This window comes from Terrapene carolina, unplaced genomic scaffold (assembly GCF_002925995.2).
Source record: "Terrapene carolina triunguis isolate 2854851 unplaced genomic scaffold, T_m_triunguis-2.0 Scaffold95, whole genome shotgun sequence".
NCBI lineage: Eukaryota > Metazoa > Chordata > Testudines > Emydidae > Terrapene > Terrapene triunguis.
The window spans coordinates 4,925,792-4,945,031 of record NW_020664446.1 but is presented as its reverse complement, the minus strand read 5'-3'; the positions used below and the strand labels follow the sequence as shown (position 1 = coordinate 4,945,031).

The 19,240-nt window shown below is 45.4% G+C and overlaps 1 protein-coding gene across 1 annotated transcript in view; it reads right to left on the bottom strand.

Moving 5' to 3' along the window:
* Nucleotides 1–19,240, bottom strand: part of NEURL1 (neuralized E3 ubiquitin protein ligase 1) — a 106,435-nt gene that overhangs the window by 64,611 nt on the left and 22,584 nt on the right. The window contains exon 2 of the mRNA XM_026651050.1: nucleotides 2,349–2,590. Coding sequence (XP_026506835.1) covers nucleotides 2,349–2,590 — 242 coding nt within the window. The remainder of the gene's footprint in view (nucleotides 1–2,348; nucleotides 2,591–19,240) is intronic.

Sequence of the window (19,240 nt, the reverse complement as noted above, 5' to 3'; positions counted from 1 at the left end):
TACAAACATCGAGCTTCCTGAGTAGGGACAGGAGAACTGGTTCAGAACATAGAAATGACCCATAATCTTTGCCTAAAATGCAAACCTTTGGTGAGGTTTTTTCAAAAACAAAATAATTAGTTAACTCTCATCTCCCATCCCAACCATCTCATAATTTGTCAGGGTCATTTGTCTCTGCATTTCCCAGCTTCCAGCCAAAAATGCAACGTAACTAGATCAGTCCTGCTGCATTTCCAGCCTGCATGGAACCAGGAAGAACCGAACAGGAAATGAATAGAAGCCTGTGTAAGGGATTTTTCCACCCAAGGGCCGGAGCCAGAGAGGTGTTGAGTGCTCTCATTTCCTACTGACTTCAATTGGAATGAGGAAGCTTGGCACCTCTCAGGAAGCGCTCAACTCCAAGTTCAGGCTCCACATTTGCAGACCCAAAAGCTTTGGATATTTCAGAGACAGACTCAGACTTTTAAGGTCTTATCTGAATTGAAAGGAAGAACCTCCGAGCCTTTGGATATGCCCTAAAGGTGGTTCAGCCGCTAAAGAGCCATAGCTAAACCCTTTCAGCTCTCAATACAAGGAAGAGCATGTGATCTACAAGTCAGGCTACATGTGGTTTGTCTGAAGGCTTTGATGCAAAGGGATATCTGTCCAGGAGAAGTGGTGCCCTCCAGGCAGGGCCGGCACTTCCACTAGGCGACCCTAGACGGTCGCCTAGGGCAGCAGGATGTGGGGGACGGCATTTCGCCACCCTCTCCGGAATTTTGGCGGCGAGGGGCTTCTTCCGCTCCAGGTCTTCAGTGGCGGGTCCTTCACTCACTCCGGGACCCACCGCCAGAGTGCCCCGAAGACCCGGAGCGGAAGGACGCCCGCCGCCGAGAACGCAGCTTCAGAGGAGGAGCTGCCGCCAATTACTGTGGAGGAGCGCTGCTGGCAAAAACCCTGGCACCGCTCCTGCCTCCAGGAGAAGCCCTAAGCAGCAATCTATGTCGCCCTTCAGTGCACATGCCACAAAGGAGGTGAATCAGTCTGATCCCAGTGAGGAAGTGGGATTTCTGCAACCTCGTCTTCTCTGATCTTGACAGATGCAATCTTGGCCTGCTCATATCCCCATTGCTGCAAAGATCATTCTCCTGGCCCATCACTCTGTCCATGTGACCCTTCTCTTTGCATCCCTATAGTGGCTCCCCTTTCTGTATCACATCAAACACCAAGCTGCTTGTCTTCACTTTCCAGGCCCTTCATGACCTATCCCCATCCTACTTATCTCTCATGAGCCATCGAGATGTCCACTCCTGCCTCTGACCAGCCCATGGTGCCAGTCTCTATTGCCCACTAGTTACATTTTCAAGCAAGCATCTTTGTGCTTTCTCACATGCTGCCCCTCATGCTTGGGAGGAGCTCCCTGTAAACATCGGCAAAGTGACCATATTCCCCTCTGTGAAATCCCTCCTTAAAACTCTCCTTTGCTGCGATGCCTACAAAAAAATAAACCTAGACTAGGGTTAGGCTGCTGGTGTGCTGACAGCACTGCCTGTCATGCTGACCGGTATTATCTCATTATTTCCTTGTATTGCCCCGTCTAGCTATACCTTTCCCTGGTCATATTGTACGTTCTTTGGGGCAGGGACTGTCTTTTTGTTCTGCATCTGTACAGCACCTTGCAAAGTAGGGTCCTGGTCTGTGACTAGGGTTCCTAGACACAATGATAATACAAATAATTGATAATAATACTAATAAAGCAAGAGGATGGCACAGGCACAAGGTCTGTCAGACCAAGAGCCTAGGACTCTGCGTTCCAGGAAAGGGATGGAAAACATAGGAACATAAGAACGGTCATAGTGGGTCAAACCAAAGATCCATCTAGCCCAGTATCCTGTCTTCCAACAGTGGCCAATGCCAGGTGCCCCAGAAGGAATGAACAAAACAGGGAATCATCGAGTGATCCATCCTCTGTCGTCCATTCCCAGCTTCTGGCAAACAGAGGCTAGGGATGCCATCCCAGCCCATCCTGGCTAATAGCCATTGATGGGCCTATCCTCCATTAACTTATCTAGTACTTTTTTGAACCCTGTTATAGTCTTCACAACATCCTGTGGCAAAGAGTTCCAAAGGTTGACTGTGCATTGTATGAAGAGGTCTGGTACTAAAACTAAGATGCCCCACTGGACAAACTATCTCAGTGTTGATATACCATGAGCCATACTTCCCTCACCCAAGACTCCCATCTATGCTTCTCTGGGAACTATGTTATATACAGGTTCTGCTATAACTCACTAATATTTTACACCTAGTCTTTCCTGCTAGCACTTGAGGCCGTTACAATGGCGACGAGGGAGGAGTCATTTACTCACCTTTAACCTGACCTGCTCGTAGATCACGATAGGCCTGTTGCTGAAGGTGATGGCGTTGCAGAAGCTGGCCTGCCGCTTCACTGCCTTCTGTGCCATGTCCATGATGATCTGGGACCCCTTGGCGTGGGGATGGAAAAGCAGCGGGCTGATCGACAAAGCTCCGCACTGCGTGATGGGCAGACAATGCTTCTGCTTGTGGTGGCATCGGTGAGAGGAAGCCGGAAAGGGTCCACCTATAGAGTCTGAAACAGCATTTTAAAAAAGTGACACTTTAAATCTGATCTGAGTAATAATAGGAATCTCTCAGAGCCAAATCACAAGGCGACGTTAGAGGGAACTGCAGTGTGAGATAAGAGCTAGTCTAAATGCCTACACTGTAAATCACTAAAAAGTCTTTCTACAGTGTCTTGAACATAATAGAAGTCTATAACCATATAGATGGCTGCCCTCTAGAGAGTCTGATGATGCAGAGCATGACACGGGGAAGGCAGCTCAGCATCGGAGTGCATGGAAAGTTTCAGGGACACGTTTTCAGAAACAGAGGTCAAAACTCAGTTCCGAAAATTTACCTGCAAATGTGCACGTGCAACTGTAAGCCACTCAAGTGAATCCATGCCCAGATGGCTGGCAGTCCCCACTTCCTGACTGCTTCCCTGCCCAGCCACCACCAAGATGCACCTACACCTGACCTGTCCCGCCACCCCGACCTTCCAACTGCAGCCCCACCAGTCCCTCCCCTCCGTTTGCTCCCAAGATGCTGCTGTATCCAGCCTCCTCCTGCACCTTGCCCGCTGTTTCTCTCCCCACTCACACTCTGCAATGCCATGTTCCAGCAAGCTCCTACTGCCAACCCAACTGGTCTCCTGCACCAACCAACATCCTTCCTCCCCAATGCTTCGCCAGCTGCAACCTTAGGTGAGATCCCATTTTTACACTGTCATTCAGGAATGAGAAGCTAATGGTTATGGTGGAGCAGGGGAGCTAAGAGGTGCATGAAGCAGGACAGGGATTATGTGCATATCCAGCCAAGGATCCAAACAGACAGTTTATAAATTAATTGACCTGGTCACTGCAGTAGCTTTATTGGTTCATGAATGAATTGATTCATCTTTGTTTCTTCGTAACATACAAAGCATGCAGCAGTTTGAACACAAAACTATCATTATATCAAGAACAAGTCATCGGCTTCCTTCTCCACATGCACAATAGTGTGTATATGTACACTGGTTGAAGGGTCCATAGAAGTAAGATACAGAAAGTCAACAGAAATAAATTGATTATTTGACGGTACATGAGAAACACAACCAAAGCAACGTTAACTCATGTGTTAACAATGCCATCCTGCTGTGTCAGTTTGTTTCATAAATTACACACAACTAAATACCAATAATAAATTCTGTAACCTTCAGACTGCATGGGCTACATGGAAGTAAGCATCAAATGATGAAATGAAAACTCCTTGGGTAGATTAATTGGCCACAATGGTGGCTTTTAGGAGTACATAAGAGTCATAAAAATTACTGTGGGCAAAACTATACTTCAGCATCATCTCTAATCTAGACAGTAACAGATCATCAGAACTGGACCCCGCACTTTCCAGACATTGTGGTAGTTCAAATCTGTTTCCAGACTTGGTTTCTTACGTCTGTTATTGTACTGGGTCTGAACCAAATCCCCAAACTTTGGAAAAGTTTTGATTCTAATCAGAACTGTAACTCACCCCTTTGCTAGTCTAGATGCGGATCCAAATTTATCTTAATTCACCCTTTCATCATTTTCTCACTACTACTTATAGATGTGGCAGAAATGCCAACATCTAGGCAGGCCCTCTCAGAGGTCCAGAGAGGCCCGGGCTACTTCCAGCCTTTGAGGCCCCTAGCCATAATAAAAATAAAAAACGACGACACATGGTCTAATCTTGTGCCATCAGAACCGATAGATTTTTATTAATATGTATGAACATTTTTAACGCTTGAATATGACAAAATCTGTATCAGTTAACAGAAAAAATTATGTCTTTTACCAAATCACATCTCTTATTTGCTTAAATTTGCCGCTTTAAGCTGAGAGTGGGTCACATTTTGGTCTGATAGGGATGCACATAAAAACAAGTTGCAAAACTTATCAAATGCCAAAAAATTAACAAGTGTCTAAATTTGAGGCCCCCTTTGAGCTTGAAGCCCAGGTGAAATGGCTCTCCTGGCCCCCCCCCCCCCCTGATTGGCCCTGCATCTAGGACTTGTAAAACTAGACCAGACATATACAGGAGAAGAAAACAACTGTAGTAATAATCCTGCTTTAGCAGGGAGAGGGACTGGGGGACGTACAACACACAGCACTTTCAACACAAAACACTCATTATATTGAGAGTAAGTCATCCACCTCTTTCTTTCCTCATACACAGCCTGGCGTGTGGGCATGGGGGTGGCGCAAGGCTGTTCATAGAAATCAGATAAAGAATATCACTAGAAAATACTTGATTATTTGACCCAGTGGATTGGGAGCAGGTGGCTTGCAGAAGCAACAGCTTGCGTGTGGAGTGTGTGGGAAACGGCAGCTGGAAAAGTATGGGGAAAGCACAGGTGGAGCAGCCAACAAGAGAGAGATAGAGATTTGTATTTTCTAGAGGAATATTGGTCAGATATAATATGACTGATGGAGTGTATGTAGTCCAGTGCCAGGTGATTCAGAGGAAGGTGCAGAAAACCCTGCAGTAGGCAGATATGGAATAAGCTGTGGGGGTTTCTTCCTAAACCCATATGTAGTTAAAGGCCCTGAAGCATGAGGATTTACACCCCTTCCAAAACTCTTAGATTTTAAAAAAAATCATAACAACTCTGGTTATGTTTATCCATATAAATGTCCAATCCTTTTTTGAATTCTACTACATTCTTGGCCTCAAAGATATCTTGTGGCAATGAGTTCCTAAGGCTTAAATGTGTATTCTGTGAAAAAATATTTCCTTTTATCAGTTTTAAATCTGCTTTCTTTCAATCTCATTGAACTCCCCCTTGTTCTTGTATTATGTATTGTCATGCTGAAAGGGCGTAATGAGCGGGGTCCCACAGGGATCGGTTCTGGGTCCGGTTCTGTTCAATATATTCATCAATGATTTAGATAATGGCATAGAGAGTACACTTATAAAGTTTGCAGACGATACCAAGCTGGGAGGGTTGCAAGTGCTTTGGAGGATAGGATTAAAATTCAAAATGATGTGGACAAACTGGAGAAATGGTCTGAAGTAAATAGGATGAAATTCAATAAGGACAAATGCAAAGTACTCCACTTAGGAAGGAACAATCAGCTACACACATACAAAATGGGAAATGATTGCCTAGGAAAGAGTACTGCGGAAAGGGATCTGGGATCACAGTGGAACACAAGCTAAATATGAGTGAACAATGTAACACTGTTGCAAAAAAAGTACACATCATTCTGGGATGTATTAGCCGGAGTATTGTAAGCAAGACACGAGAAATAATTCTTCCGCTCTACTCTGCACTTATTAGGCCTCAACTGAAGTATTGTGTCCAGTTCTGGGCGCCACATTTCAGGAAAGATGTGGACAAATTGGAGAAAGTCCAGAGAAGAGCAACAAAAATGATTAAAGGTCTAGAAAACATGACCTATGAGGGAAGATTGAAAAAATTGGGTTAGTTTAGTCTGGAGAAGAGAAGACTGAGAGGGGACATGAGAACAGTTTTCAAGTACATAAAAGGTTGTTACAAGGAGGAGGATGAGAAATTGTTCTCGTTAACCTCTGAGGATAGGATAAGAAGCAATGGGCTTAAATGCAGCCAGGGCGGTTTAGGTTGGACATTAGGAAAAACTTCCTAACTGTCAGAGTGGTTAAGCACTGGAATAAATTGCCTAGGGAGGTTGTGGAATCTCCATCATTAGGGATTTTTAAGAGCAGGTTGGACAAACACCTGTCAGGGATGGTCTAGATAATACTTAGTCCTGCCTTGAGTGCAGGGAGCTGGAATAGATGACCTCTCGAGGTCCCTTCCAGTTCTATGATTCTATGAGATAAGGTAAATCGGGTACATCAGTTCACCCTATCTATACTATTCAGTATTTTAAATACCTTTATTGTGTCTGCTCATTGGCTTCCTTTCTAAAGTAAACAACCCCAGTCATTTCAACCTCCCTTCAGATGGAAGTTTTTCCAGGCCTTTACTTTTTCTCATTGTTCATCCCTTAGTTGTCTATCTATTTCTGCTATATCCTCCTTAACAACAGAGGCCCAGATCCCATGGATGGGAGTTAGGCGCCTAAATATTTTTGAGGGTGTGGGCCAGGGTGACTAGAACTGAATACAGTATTCCAGGTGAGGAATTCCATCTCTGACTTCTAGGACTCCTCTAGAATATGCATAGTCTTTTTGCCATTTGTGCAACGAGCCATGTGTTCCTCGGTCTTTTGAGAGAATATAGTAAATTACTTGGTTTCTGGCTAATTTAAAGTCAATTAAGTTAACTTTATTGGTAAAATGACAGATTCCTAAAAGCTAGACTCATCTTGGGGAAAGCTACATTGACAAAGCTGCATCAAAGTGAAATTTTTCCCCACAGACGTTCACATGAACATTTTTGCTACTCCATTCTGAGACATATCAAATTTCTGTTTCATTTGCTGTAAAATTTCCAAATTAAAAACGGCAAATATCAGATGTGTTTACCAGGTGAACTGATGTTTGCCTTAAAGAAATACCGAATTGCGGTTTTTTGCTCAGGAGTGAGGATTTCCCCAGTTTTACACAAAGTTCCTGGTTTTGGTGGAAAACCCTACAAAATTTCAATCGCTTTTTCCACAAAAATGGATCATTTTTGAAAATTTACAGCGAGATATGAAAACTTCTGGTTTTGACCATTTCTAGTTTTGTCTGGAATTTTCACACACCTCTGTGTGTTGGTTTCCAAAAGATACATGTGTGTGAAAGAGAAGAAAGTAACAGGAAATAAGGTGTTCAAATTCAAGCTGCCTTTTCTGGCTGGCTGAAATGATCCCACCTAACTTCACTATGTGACCCTGAAGAAAGTCATTAGTAGTTGATTACACTCATAGGTCTCACTGGCTTCAGACACCATGGTAAAAGGCAGAGTATAAGAACCTAAATAGAACATCAGGATCTGTCTCCTGAAAGTCAAGGACAAGACAAAGGAGGAGTGATAGGGAGAGCTGTGTGTACCATAGAAAAGAGTGAGGGCTGACATGATCACGGACTATAAATACCTTCAAGAGTAATATATAATGATGAAAGGGAATTATTCACCACCTTGGAAGATGGCAGGAAAGGAGCAATGGCAGAAAGCTAGGGAAGGAAGCGTTTAAGTTAGCTGTTAAGAAATAATTCTAGACAGTGCGAGGAATTTAGCAGTGGAACAGATTTCCAGGAGTGAAGTCATTTTCACTGTGGTGATTCAAACAGAAGAGAGGATAAGATAGCGAGAACGAAGCAGTGTGTAATCCTGATAAATGAAAGGGGGTCAGGTTAGGTGAACCAAGTATTCTTTTCTGGCCCTACAGCCCAGCATGATTCGTTATGATCCAGCCATAACTGCCAACAAGTTTAACAGTCAAACACAAGGACATAAAAAGGATTTGGAAACATTTTACTAGACTTGCATTGAGAAGCCGAAAGCTTTAATCTTATTGCCATGATTATAAGAACGGCTGTAGCTCTCTGCGGGACATCATGCCCTTTTAAAACATGGAAATGGAATGACCAAAACTGCTCACAGTTTTCTAAACAGGCTCCAATAACAATGCTGCATATGTCCAATGCATCTGCTGTAGGAGCATTACGCAGCCCGAGGGAGCTGTGCGATTCTGCAGGAACAATATTAGAAGAATGTCTATTTACAGTGACAATTTGGCACTGCAGAGAGCAAACAGGAACGAAGCCATCTTAGAACAATGCCCGAAAGGCTCATAATGTGACCTTTGCGTTTCCAACAGACACTCAGCGCAACCCACAAGGATCACAAACCTCAGGAATAGGGAAAAGTGACTTGGTAGTAGAATCCACGTGCAACAGGATATCAATACAAATAGAGAAGGCGATTCCCTTCTCCCATACCTTATTTAAGGACAAAATCTTTGGGTCCTTACTCAGGGAAGACTCCAACTGAATGGAAGTTTGCCTGAGTAAAGACCTCAGGAAATGGTCCTTAATAAAACAAAGCGCGCCCAGATATTAATATGGTTGGTGCCTTGCAGTAATAATGATAGAGATGGGCCAGATACTAAGGTCTTTACTCAGTTCTTCCCAGGGCGAAACTTCCATTCCAAAAGTGAGTTCGTGTGACTGCCACCGTCTTGGCCAAGACCACAGACCTTCAGAGCTAAAACCATGAGTGTCTACAGCTTGACCTAACAGAGGTGGCCTCTGTAGTTGGAGGCTGCAGCAGACACATCCCTCTATGGATCGGGCACAGAGGAGGACGCGTAGCACACACCATCAAGGGGGCTATACTAGCATGTCAGGATTTGGCCGAGTACACTTAATAGAAACCCTTTGTTAACTGCACTGATAACACTGAGGCCTGATCCACAGTCTGAACTTCTCCATAGTCCCAGATTAAAAATCACTATGATATTCTGCATGCTGATTGCAAATGCTACTGCTCACATGACGTAGAATACAGTAATTTTTAGATCCCGCCCCCCCATGGTGTGTGATGTGGAGTTAAGTTAAATTTGTAAAGCCAGATTCTCAGCTGACCCAAACAGGCATAGCTCTGTTGACATCAGTGGCGTCACAGACTCTGGCTCATCGAGCTCTGCTCCCATGAGTGATATGTTATCTAAGGAAGACGGGAACACTTGCTCAGAAACAAACTTTGCAAAGAAAGGTAGATTTGAGAGAAGGTGGAAATTTGAGAGCTTGCTCAAGGACAATGCAAGGTTCTTACTGCACAGTGTGACTTGTAAACCAGCAAGGTAGTAATACTCCCAAGTGACAAGATGGTGTTATGATGACACGTTATAATAATAAAAACAGCCTGTATCCCCAGGGCCTCCACAAATGCCACAAGACAACAGGTCCTGTGAGTCACACCTGTACTAAGACACCACCCCAGGTATTTGTATCTGCCAAATTGCTACAAATACAGCAAAACGCCATTGACTTGAGCAGATTTCCTCCAGGTTTACAACAGGGTTGCTGAGAACAGCATCTGCCCACAGTGATGGATAAAAATCAGGACAGACCAAAATTTTTGCGTCATACCTGACAGAGGCTGCTGAGTGCAGTGTTGTTATAGCCATGTTGGTCCCAGGATATTAGAGAGACATGGTGGGTGAGGTCATATCTTTTATTGAACCAACTTGTGAGAGAGACAAGCTTTCAAGCTACACAGAGTCATTTCAGAAGTTAACAGAGAAACCGATTGCTCGGTTTTGTAGGAACATCCAAGGGAGGAGACTAAGTAGGAGGAAACCTTTGGGAGGTGGGCCTCTTGCAGATTTCTCCACACTCGTGTGTTGGAGGATGGAGTCACAGGCCACAAACCCACAGATTCCCTGGAACCTGCATTAATTCCAGGTGCAGACAAGGAGGTTTGGTCCATTTGTAGGCCCAGAACCTCTGTCTGCCCTTCCTCCCGCCCACTCTCTTTGGCAACATGTCTCCAGTGGAGCCAGCAGCTCTCCCACTGTGAAAACACGCTAGCGCTGTACCACATTTCTGCTATGACCTCTGCAACACCAGTAAGGAGACAGTGAGCTGACCCCCCCACCCCTACCCCCACGGATTCCCAGACCTGCAGAGGGGCCTTCATGGACTCCCGATGAACTGGCAGAGGGGGACACTGCTGCAGAAGTGGTTGACTTCCCCTTCTACTTGTGACAGATGACCCTCCGATCATGGACTTCAGGAGCACAATCAGGCCTACCATGATTTATAGTTCAGATACATCTGAGCTCTTGATGTTCTCAGCTTAATAAAATGCTCTCACAAAGCCTGTTAGCATTCTTCTCCAGCAGCACCCGTGCTCTGTGAAAATTTGGCTACGAAAAAAGAGGTTGTTTATCAAAAAGGTTGCTTAAGGGTTGGTTTGGTTTTTTAAGAACATTTTTCCTATTGAAATTGTTTTGACTGACATTGTTTGTGTGATACTGTGTAGAGAACAAAAAAAAAAGTTATTTCAGATAGCATCCCACCTACAAGGCATTCAAGAAGAGCTTGGCAGAGAGTTAGAATCAAGAGACACTTAGAGATAATGGTCCTGGGCGTAAAACCTGAAGAGAAGTGATTGCAAGAACATCACAACGACTATCATGCAAGCAGGAACTGGAGAAAACAATTCCGTGTCCAGCTGCAGAGGAAGAGAAAATTGCTGAGGAGTACCAGTAACAAAGGTGAAGGTATCAAGTATCAGAGGCAGAGGCGTAGCGAGCGCCCTCCGTACCCTCCGACTGGAGGGGGCCCCGCAAGGAAGGGGGCCCCTAAAAGTGGCAAAATAAATACCGCATTCCAGTTTCTGCATTGTAAGGGGCCCCGCCCGGACATATGTTCGGAGGGGGCCACCGTTCGGAGGGGGCCACGTTCTTTGTTGCTACAGCCCTGATCAGAGGGGCAGCCGTGTTAGTCTGTATCCACAAAAACAATGAAGAGTCCGGTAGCACCTTAAAGACTAACAGATTTATTTGGGCATAAGGTGTAGGTAATTTTCCTTGCAGACTAGTTACAGTGTGAAGGAATAGACCCAGGCAGAAACAGAGAGGTATGATTGTTATCTTCTCATCTGAAGAAGGCTAAAGTGTGATGTGTAATCTAGCAGGCTGCACCGTGACATATACAACAAAGACAGGAAGGGAAGAAAGAGAACACGTGTAAAAAAACATGAGGGATAGGGTTGCATGAGAGAATGTCTTGCCCTGGGAGCGTGTTTGTGCTGCAGAAACAAGAGATCCCTGCCCTGGAAGAGCAAGCATGCTGCCATCAGAAAGAAGTAGCCGACGGGTGGGAGAATAGGGAGACGTAATTTCAACTGTGGAGAATTAAGATTAGTGAGATGAAGCCTCAAAGGGATCAATGAACTGCATTTCTGCTCTTTGAGATGTTACCCACGTATGTACACCAAGGTACCAAAAGGATCAACGTGATTGTTAGTAAGAGCCTGGGAAGAAACTATGATCATTTCTTGTTCTCGGGCAGGGGTGGCCAACCTGGGCCTGAGAAGGAGCCAGAATTTACCAATGTACATTGCCAAAGAGCCACAGTAATATATCAGCATCCCCCCATCAGCTACCCTCGCCTCCGCTCCCAGCACCTCCCGCCCACCAGCAGCCCCACCGATCAGCACCTTCCCCTCCCGCCCCGCACCTCCTGATCAGCTGTTTCGTGGCATGCAGGAGGCTCTGGGAGGGAGAGGGAGGACCGAGGGCATGGCAGGCTCAGGGGAGGGCGCGCAAAGGCGTGGAGTGGGGGCAGGGCCTGTAGCAGAGTGGGGTGTTGAGCAGTGAATACCCCCTGGCACATTGGAAAGTTGGCACCTGTAGTTTCAGCCCCGGAGTCGGTGCCTGTACAAGGAGCCGCATATTAACTTCTGAAGAGCCGCATGTGGCTCCGGAGCCACAGGTTGGCCACCCCTGGTCTAGAGCTTCAGACTTTGCCTTCAAGAATTCATGGCAAACTCCAAGATAGACACATTACTAAACATGAACAGTAGCTCACATGCAAGGGAAACTCAAAACAGGTCTCAAACCAATTTTCCCATGTGTAAACTGTCTCAGGAAAGAGTGTAAGGGGATGTAGGGGAACTGTAAAAATACTATAAAGGACGACTAGGTTTTCCTACTTTGCCACTGCCAACATGTTTGTTCTTCTTGATGGAACAAGAAACTGCATGTCTCCAATGTGAGTCTAAGGGCTGGTCTACACTTACCCCCCAAATCGAAGTAAGGTACGCAAATTCAGCTACGTGAATAACGTAGCTGAATTCGACATACCTTACTTCGACCTTACCGCGGTTCAGACGCGGTCCACACGCGGCAGGCAGGCTCCCCGTCGACTTCGCGGTACTCCTCTCGTTGAGATGGAGTACCGCAGTCGACGGGGATCACTTCCTGGTTCGATTTATCGCGTCCAGACCAGACGCGATAAATCGAACTCGGAACTTCGATCCGCAGCCGTCGAACTAACCGGTAAGTGTAGACCAGCCCTAAGTCTCCCTGTGCCTAGTACACCAAGGAAAGTGTTTAAGAACAACTCCACCCCCCTTAAAGGTTTACTACTCTTTTGACACTGACAGGTCATTGTCACCAGGGGTTACCACTGACCATATAATTACCAAGACAAAAACTACACATTTCCAGAAGGAAAAGAACATAGTTCGGTATGTGTCAGGTGGTGTCTAAATTAGCTGTTGGGGTCTAAATTAGCTGTTGCCACTCAAGAAAAAGATCTTGGAGTCACTGTGGATAGTTCTCTGAAAACATCCACTCAATGTGCAGCGGCAGTCAAAAAAGCAAACAGAATGTTGGGAATCATTACGAAAGGGATAGAGAATAAGAGAGAAAATATCATATTGCCTCTATATAAATCCATGATACGCCCACATCTTGAATACTGCGTGCAGATGTGGTTGCCCCATCTCATAAAAGATATATTGGAATTGGAAAAGGTTCAGAAAAGAGCAACAAAAATGATTAGGGGTATGGAATGGCTGCCATATCAGAGAGATTAATAAGACTGGAACTTTTCAGTTTGGAAAAAAGACGATTAAGGAGGCATATGATAGAGGTCTATAAAGTCATGACTGATGCGGAGAAAGTAAATAAGGAAGTGTTATTTACTCCTTCTCATAACACAAGAACTAGGGGTCACCAAATGAAATTAATAGGCAGCAGGTTTAAAACAAACAAAAGGAAGTATTTTTTCACACAACACAGTCAACCTGTGGAACTCCTTGCCAGAGGATGTTGTGAAGGCCAAAACTATAATAGGGTTCAAAAAAGAACTAGATACATTCATGGAGGATAGGCCAATCAATGGCTATTAGCCAGGATGGGCAGGGATGGTGTCCCTAGCCTCTGTTTTCCAGAAGCTGGGAATGAGCAAAAGAGGATGGATCACTTGATGATTACCTGTTCTGTTCATTCCCTCTGGGACACGTGGCATTGGCCACTGTCGGAAGACAGGATACTGAGCTAGATGGACTTTTGGTCTGACCCAGTATGGCCGTTCTTATGTTCTTGATGCTAAATAGCCAAAGGCCAGCATAGATGGGTTCAAACTGGAACACCAGATCCAAATCACCTTCAATATTAGGCTAGCTGGGGTTTTAAATTTGTGGGCTAGATCTGAACCTCTACTCAAAACGCTGAAACGGTTCAGCTCCACATTTCAATGTCACAGTTCATGTCCATTTCTAGTCAAAAGCACAACTATACCAAACAGCTGTTCGGAATGCAAAGGGTCCCCCTGGAAACGGAGGTGTCATCTCACCCAATATGTCGTGGGTGTATTTAAAGACGCAGGAACCTCTGAACATGGAATCATCCTTACCCAGAAGTTTGGGGCTACGGAATACAGTGTGGGCCAGTGGACAGGGCTCAGAACTCGGATGCACAAGACTTGCATTTGACTTCCCATCTCGGTCACTGACTTTGAGCAAGTCTTTTCCCCTCGCTCTGCCACCTCTTCCCCTACCATCCTTTGGTAGCGTGCTCTGTTTAGGTGGTAAGCTCTTCAAGGCAGGAACTGTTCCCCACTAAGTGTCCTATGGAGCTCAGCACCTTGGGGGCTGATTATGGCTGGAACCTTGAGATACTATCATCATACAAATCAATAATATAATTCAAAAATGACTTCCCAATAAGCAGGTTGCCAGGGTGATTTTTTCATAGGTTCAGCTGCTTTTCAATTTATCCCTGATTTTCTCTGCGCCTTCCTGGAGCTTTAAAATCCCACTTCTTCCCGCCCCCAACCCCCAGAGGCATGTTCTGCCCTGCAGGGTGAATTCCACTGAATATTACTGAGTTCCTCTATAAAAGAGGCTCTCTTCCTGCAGGGCAGGTGGAATTGCCATGCTCTGGAGGCAGTAATGGAACCCTAGTTATTTTATGGTAGAGCAGATTCTTTCACACAGCATTATATTTTTTTTCAATAATCCTTCATTTTGTAAGATGTCTGCTGTCTGATGAACACAAGCGTTTAGGACATTTGAGCACTCTTCTTCTCTCCTTCTTTTACATGTACTTCTCCATCCTAGTTACCTTCACGGGATCTCCTCAATGGCATGTGATTTCTCTCTCATTTTTTTTATGTGCAACTTGGCAACATGGTAGAAGAACAAATTATACACCTGAGCCGAGGAGGCAGTATGGCCTAGTAGATATAGTAATGGATTAAGGAGGCCTGTGGAATATTCCAGCTGTGCCATTGACATGCTGTGTGATGGCACGTATGGACGCCCAGCCTCCCACCCCCATCTATGAGGCTGCTCCATATAGTTGTTGGAGCATACTATGACTAGGCCAATACTGGGACTGTGGTTTAAAGACTCATCTCAAAAGTTACCCTCCCCAATAACATATGTGCCCACCAGTGACTCAAGAGGGGATGTGAGTCCAAATCCTGCAGTCCTCTGCATGTCTAAAGGAGACCAATCTACTAACAAAGCTTCATGATCTCAAGTAGCATCTATCGTACTATGCTAGGCAAGATAGGTACACCCAAAGGAGTGGCCATGTTCTTGCAAAAGGACATGTTAGCCAGATAGACTGGCAGCCCCTTCTCGCTCTCCACCTGCAGCCTGAAAAATATCTGAAAGCTTTAGCTAAACAAAAAGATTAAAGACGTCCCTTGTTAGCTAAGGGATGGTAACTTTCAACAGACAGCTGTTTGTTGTATAGAACAAAAGGCAAATCCAGCCGCTTAAAAGAAAAAACCCTTCCCTTTATAAATGTGAAACTAATGTTTTAACTTGGCATTTCAACAGCTGCACTGTTTGATTATTAAGTATCTAATTCCTATTCTTTATTTAGTGTTTATTCAGTGTCTCTTGCAGTCATTCACAGCAATTTAGTCATTAAACTGGCACAGTATTACGAAAGGAGTGATGGTCCTGCTTTCAGTTCAGCCCATGCCCAGACTGGGGGAAAGTGGGGACAAAGAAGAATATTAAAGGTTTCACAGTGGTAGCCGTGTTAGTCTGTATCCGCAAAAAGAACAGGAGTACTTGTGGCACCTTAGAGACTAACAAATTTATTAGAGCATAAGCTTTCGTGGGCTACAGCCCACTTCTTCAGATGCATAGAATGGAACTTATGCTCAAATAAATTTGTTAGTCTCTAAGGTGCCACAAGTACTCCTGTTCTTTTTAAGACTATTAAAGGTACTTTTAAAACCTTTCACTGGTGAAATCTTAGCGTAATAAACCCTATAGGCTCAACTGGCCTTCTTTTCTCATTCACTTAGTCCAGTTAACATTTATTTTTTGAGTGGGGGCAAGCTTATTTCTAAACCTATTAAACAGACATTCCCCTTGGGATAATACTGATTTTTATTAACATAACATTGTTCTTTTCAGCAGTGGTTAGATATTGTGGCTAGCTGGAGAGAAAATCAATAAATTAAACCCTGATCTGAAGCTGCCATTCAGTCTCCATTATCATTTTTGTCCTCTATTGAGAGAGCCAACAAGGATAGCAAGTAGCACTGCAAATACTACCCTGAAACTGCTGCCCCATTTCAAACACGCCACAGAACAGCCGCTTCGTGGCACTTTAAATGAAATGCACAAAATTACCCCAATACACATTCAGATGCCTCCACCTCTAACATCAACTACATAGTATTGATTGTGATAGTCCCATGTAAGAAATGATTAAACCAAAACACTCTTGTAAAGGTTTTGTTAAGGTAAGCAGTTTCACATAATCGCTGTGATCTATTACAATATGGCCACTCAGATACAAGGGGTGGAAACCTGGCGTCAAAAGGGACTTTAGTCATTTACGTCAATGGGGCCAGGATTTCACTCATAGTGTTTGCAGTCTGAGCTTTAGTGTTTTAAAGTTTTCCGGGTGAAAGGAAGAAGCAACTGCAGCTGTGATGGACTTGGAGCTGCTCTGTAATAATTTATGAATATGGTGTGTTGACCTGGTTATTAGGATGTTTACTGTATCAATATATTGGTTTAGTGTAACAGCAGGCTGGAAGGAAAAAAACAAGCAGGAAGGAAAAAGAAGCGACCGAGATAAGCTAGCCCTTAGCAAACACTTGAGGGTTTTTACAGGACAATGGTAGAGTCATTGGCTCTGAGGAGCCTGGCTCAACACTCTGCTGACTCTCCTGGACTGGTTTGGTCCAGAAAGCCCAGGAACCGACTAGAACATATGGACTTGGCGTGGATTAAAATGGACATTTGCCCTCGCAGGAGTGGAAATAGCTGTTGGGGAGCTGCTCAGAGAAACCAGACTGACACAAGTACAATACCGACAGACCCTGGTTGTTGCCAGCTGGGATCAAACCTGGGACCTTTGGAGCTTAATGCACGAGCCTCTACTGGATGAACTAAACAACATCTGTCTTTTAGGCAAGGCTGTAGCAGGCTCATCAATCTCTGGTTGGTCTAGCCACCACTAGCGGGGGACAGAGTGCTACATCAAGTAGGCATGGGTTACACAAGCGTCCACTGGAATGTCTGAAGAAGCGAGGCCTGCCTAAGCCATGCTTTAGGTAAGGTAGACATGCACGGGTGCTGTTCTTTAATAGGAACAGTAGGAACAAAGCACTTGGAGAAAAAGAATTAAAACAATGTTTTTGTTTGTTTTAAGGAAGCATTCTGATCACTGTATACCACTGGCCACAGGCTCCTGAAGGGAACCATCACAGGTGGCCATCCAAGTCAGACCTGTCAGGAAAGCACAGATGATACATTGGGTACTGCAAGTCGGGGCCTGGCCTAACAGAGAAATTCCACTGCTGGAGAGATAAAGCCATGAGGCCAGGCACCTGCGGGGGTGCACTCAAGAGAGACCGGAAAAAGGTGCAGTTAGCCCTGCAACCATGATAGCATCATTTCCACGTAAATATATACAGGACCTGGTTCTGCTTTCACTTACTCCTGATCTACACCAGTGTAATTACAGTAAAACCAGTGTAAAACCAGGGCTGTCCTTAGACATACGCAGCATACGGGTTGTGTAGGGCACCGGAAAATTTGGGGCACACAGGGTCTTAGTGTCCACCCGCCCGCCTCTTCCTATCCCTGTTCTCATCTGACCTTTCCTGCAGGCTCCCACCACAGCTGGCTGCTGCAACCTGGTGAGTCTTCCCCTGGAGGGGATCTAGTACTTAAAAGTGAAAAAGCTTCCAGCCTGCCAGCCCTATTAGCACAACACTGAAACTGTTAAAGCGCCATTCAAGTGGTAATGAAGCCATTTAACAGGCATTTGCCAACCCCCAGGTATATACTGTCAGTTTCTGAACTTACTGACACAAACAGTTGTGCATTACTGTAACCAGCAAGTGGGACGCCAGCAACCATTTCCTCCCCGGGGGCAGCTTCACCAGGTTCGCCGACTGGCGGTTCGTCCACAGGGCCCGACTCAACTGTGTTCCCCTCAACGGAGCAGTCCGCCACGGCAACCGGGACAAGAGCTGCAGGAAGTGTGGCTATGCAAACGAGACCCTGCCCCACGTCCTGTGTGGATGCAAACAGCGCTCCCGAGCCTGGCGGCACCGCCACAACGCCATCCAAAACCGGCTGGTGAAAGCCATCCCGCCGTCCCTGGGGAAGATCACCCTCGACTCCGCCATCCCCGGGACAGACAGCAGACTGCGACCCGACATCGTCGTGACGGACGCAGAAAAGAAGAAGGTCCTCATCGTAGAGGTCACGGTGCCTTTTGAAAACCGGTCACCGGCCCTCCACGAGGCCCGAGCACGGAAGATGTCGAAGTACACCCCGCTGGCCGAGATCTTGAGAGCCCAGGGCTACCAGGTCCAGATACACGCCCTGATCGTGGGAGCCCTGGCTCCTGGGACCCCCACAACGAGCCGGTTCTGAGAGCGTGCAGAGTTGGTCGACACTACGCCCGGCTCATGAGACAGCTCATGGTCTCCGACACCATCAGGTGGTCCAGAGACATTTATACGGAACACATCACAGGACACCGTCAATGCCACATTGAGTAACCGAGACCGCCGACCAGGGAAATAACCCACTTCCTTCCCTGACAGACCAAGGGTACCCCACCCATGTACTTATCCGCTACACCGATACTGACTTGGACCCCTTATTCATTCCATGGGTGGCGTACCCGAGCCCACTTATCCACTAACACTTTAAAAACTCTTGCACCCCAATCTGGGTCTATGCAGGTTATGCGATATGTATGCATCTTTTCATCCTTACAAACAATACCTGTAACCCCCCATAACCCAAGCCTGACCCCAGATGTACAGTACCTTGCCTCTTAACTCGTGTATATTTCATTTTAAACATTCACTTTAATAAAAATTTTACTCAGAACATGTCAGTCTACAGGACCTTAGTTTAAAATTTGCTTTAAAAATATTTCATTAGTGTGTTAAATATATGGAGATATACCTATCTCATAGAACTGGAAAAGACCCTGAGAGGTCATTGAGTCCAGCCCCCTACCTTCACTAGCAGGACCAAGTACTGATTTTGCCCCAGATCCCTAGGTGGCCCCTTCAAGGATTGAACTCACAACCCTGGGTTTAGCAGGCCAATGCTCAAACCACTGAACTATCCCTCCCCACCGCCTTATAATCCCCACTTTATAATCTGTTGCTGAAGATTATAAAACCACATCTCTAAAAAACCACTGCATAGATTTTTAGATGCACAATCTGAGTATTCATCTTTAGCCTTAAATGCTTGGGTCGTCAGACATATAGTTTTTTAAAT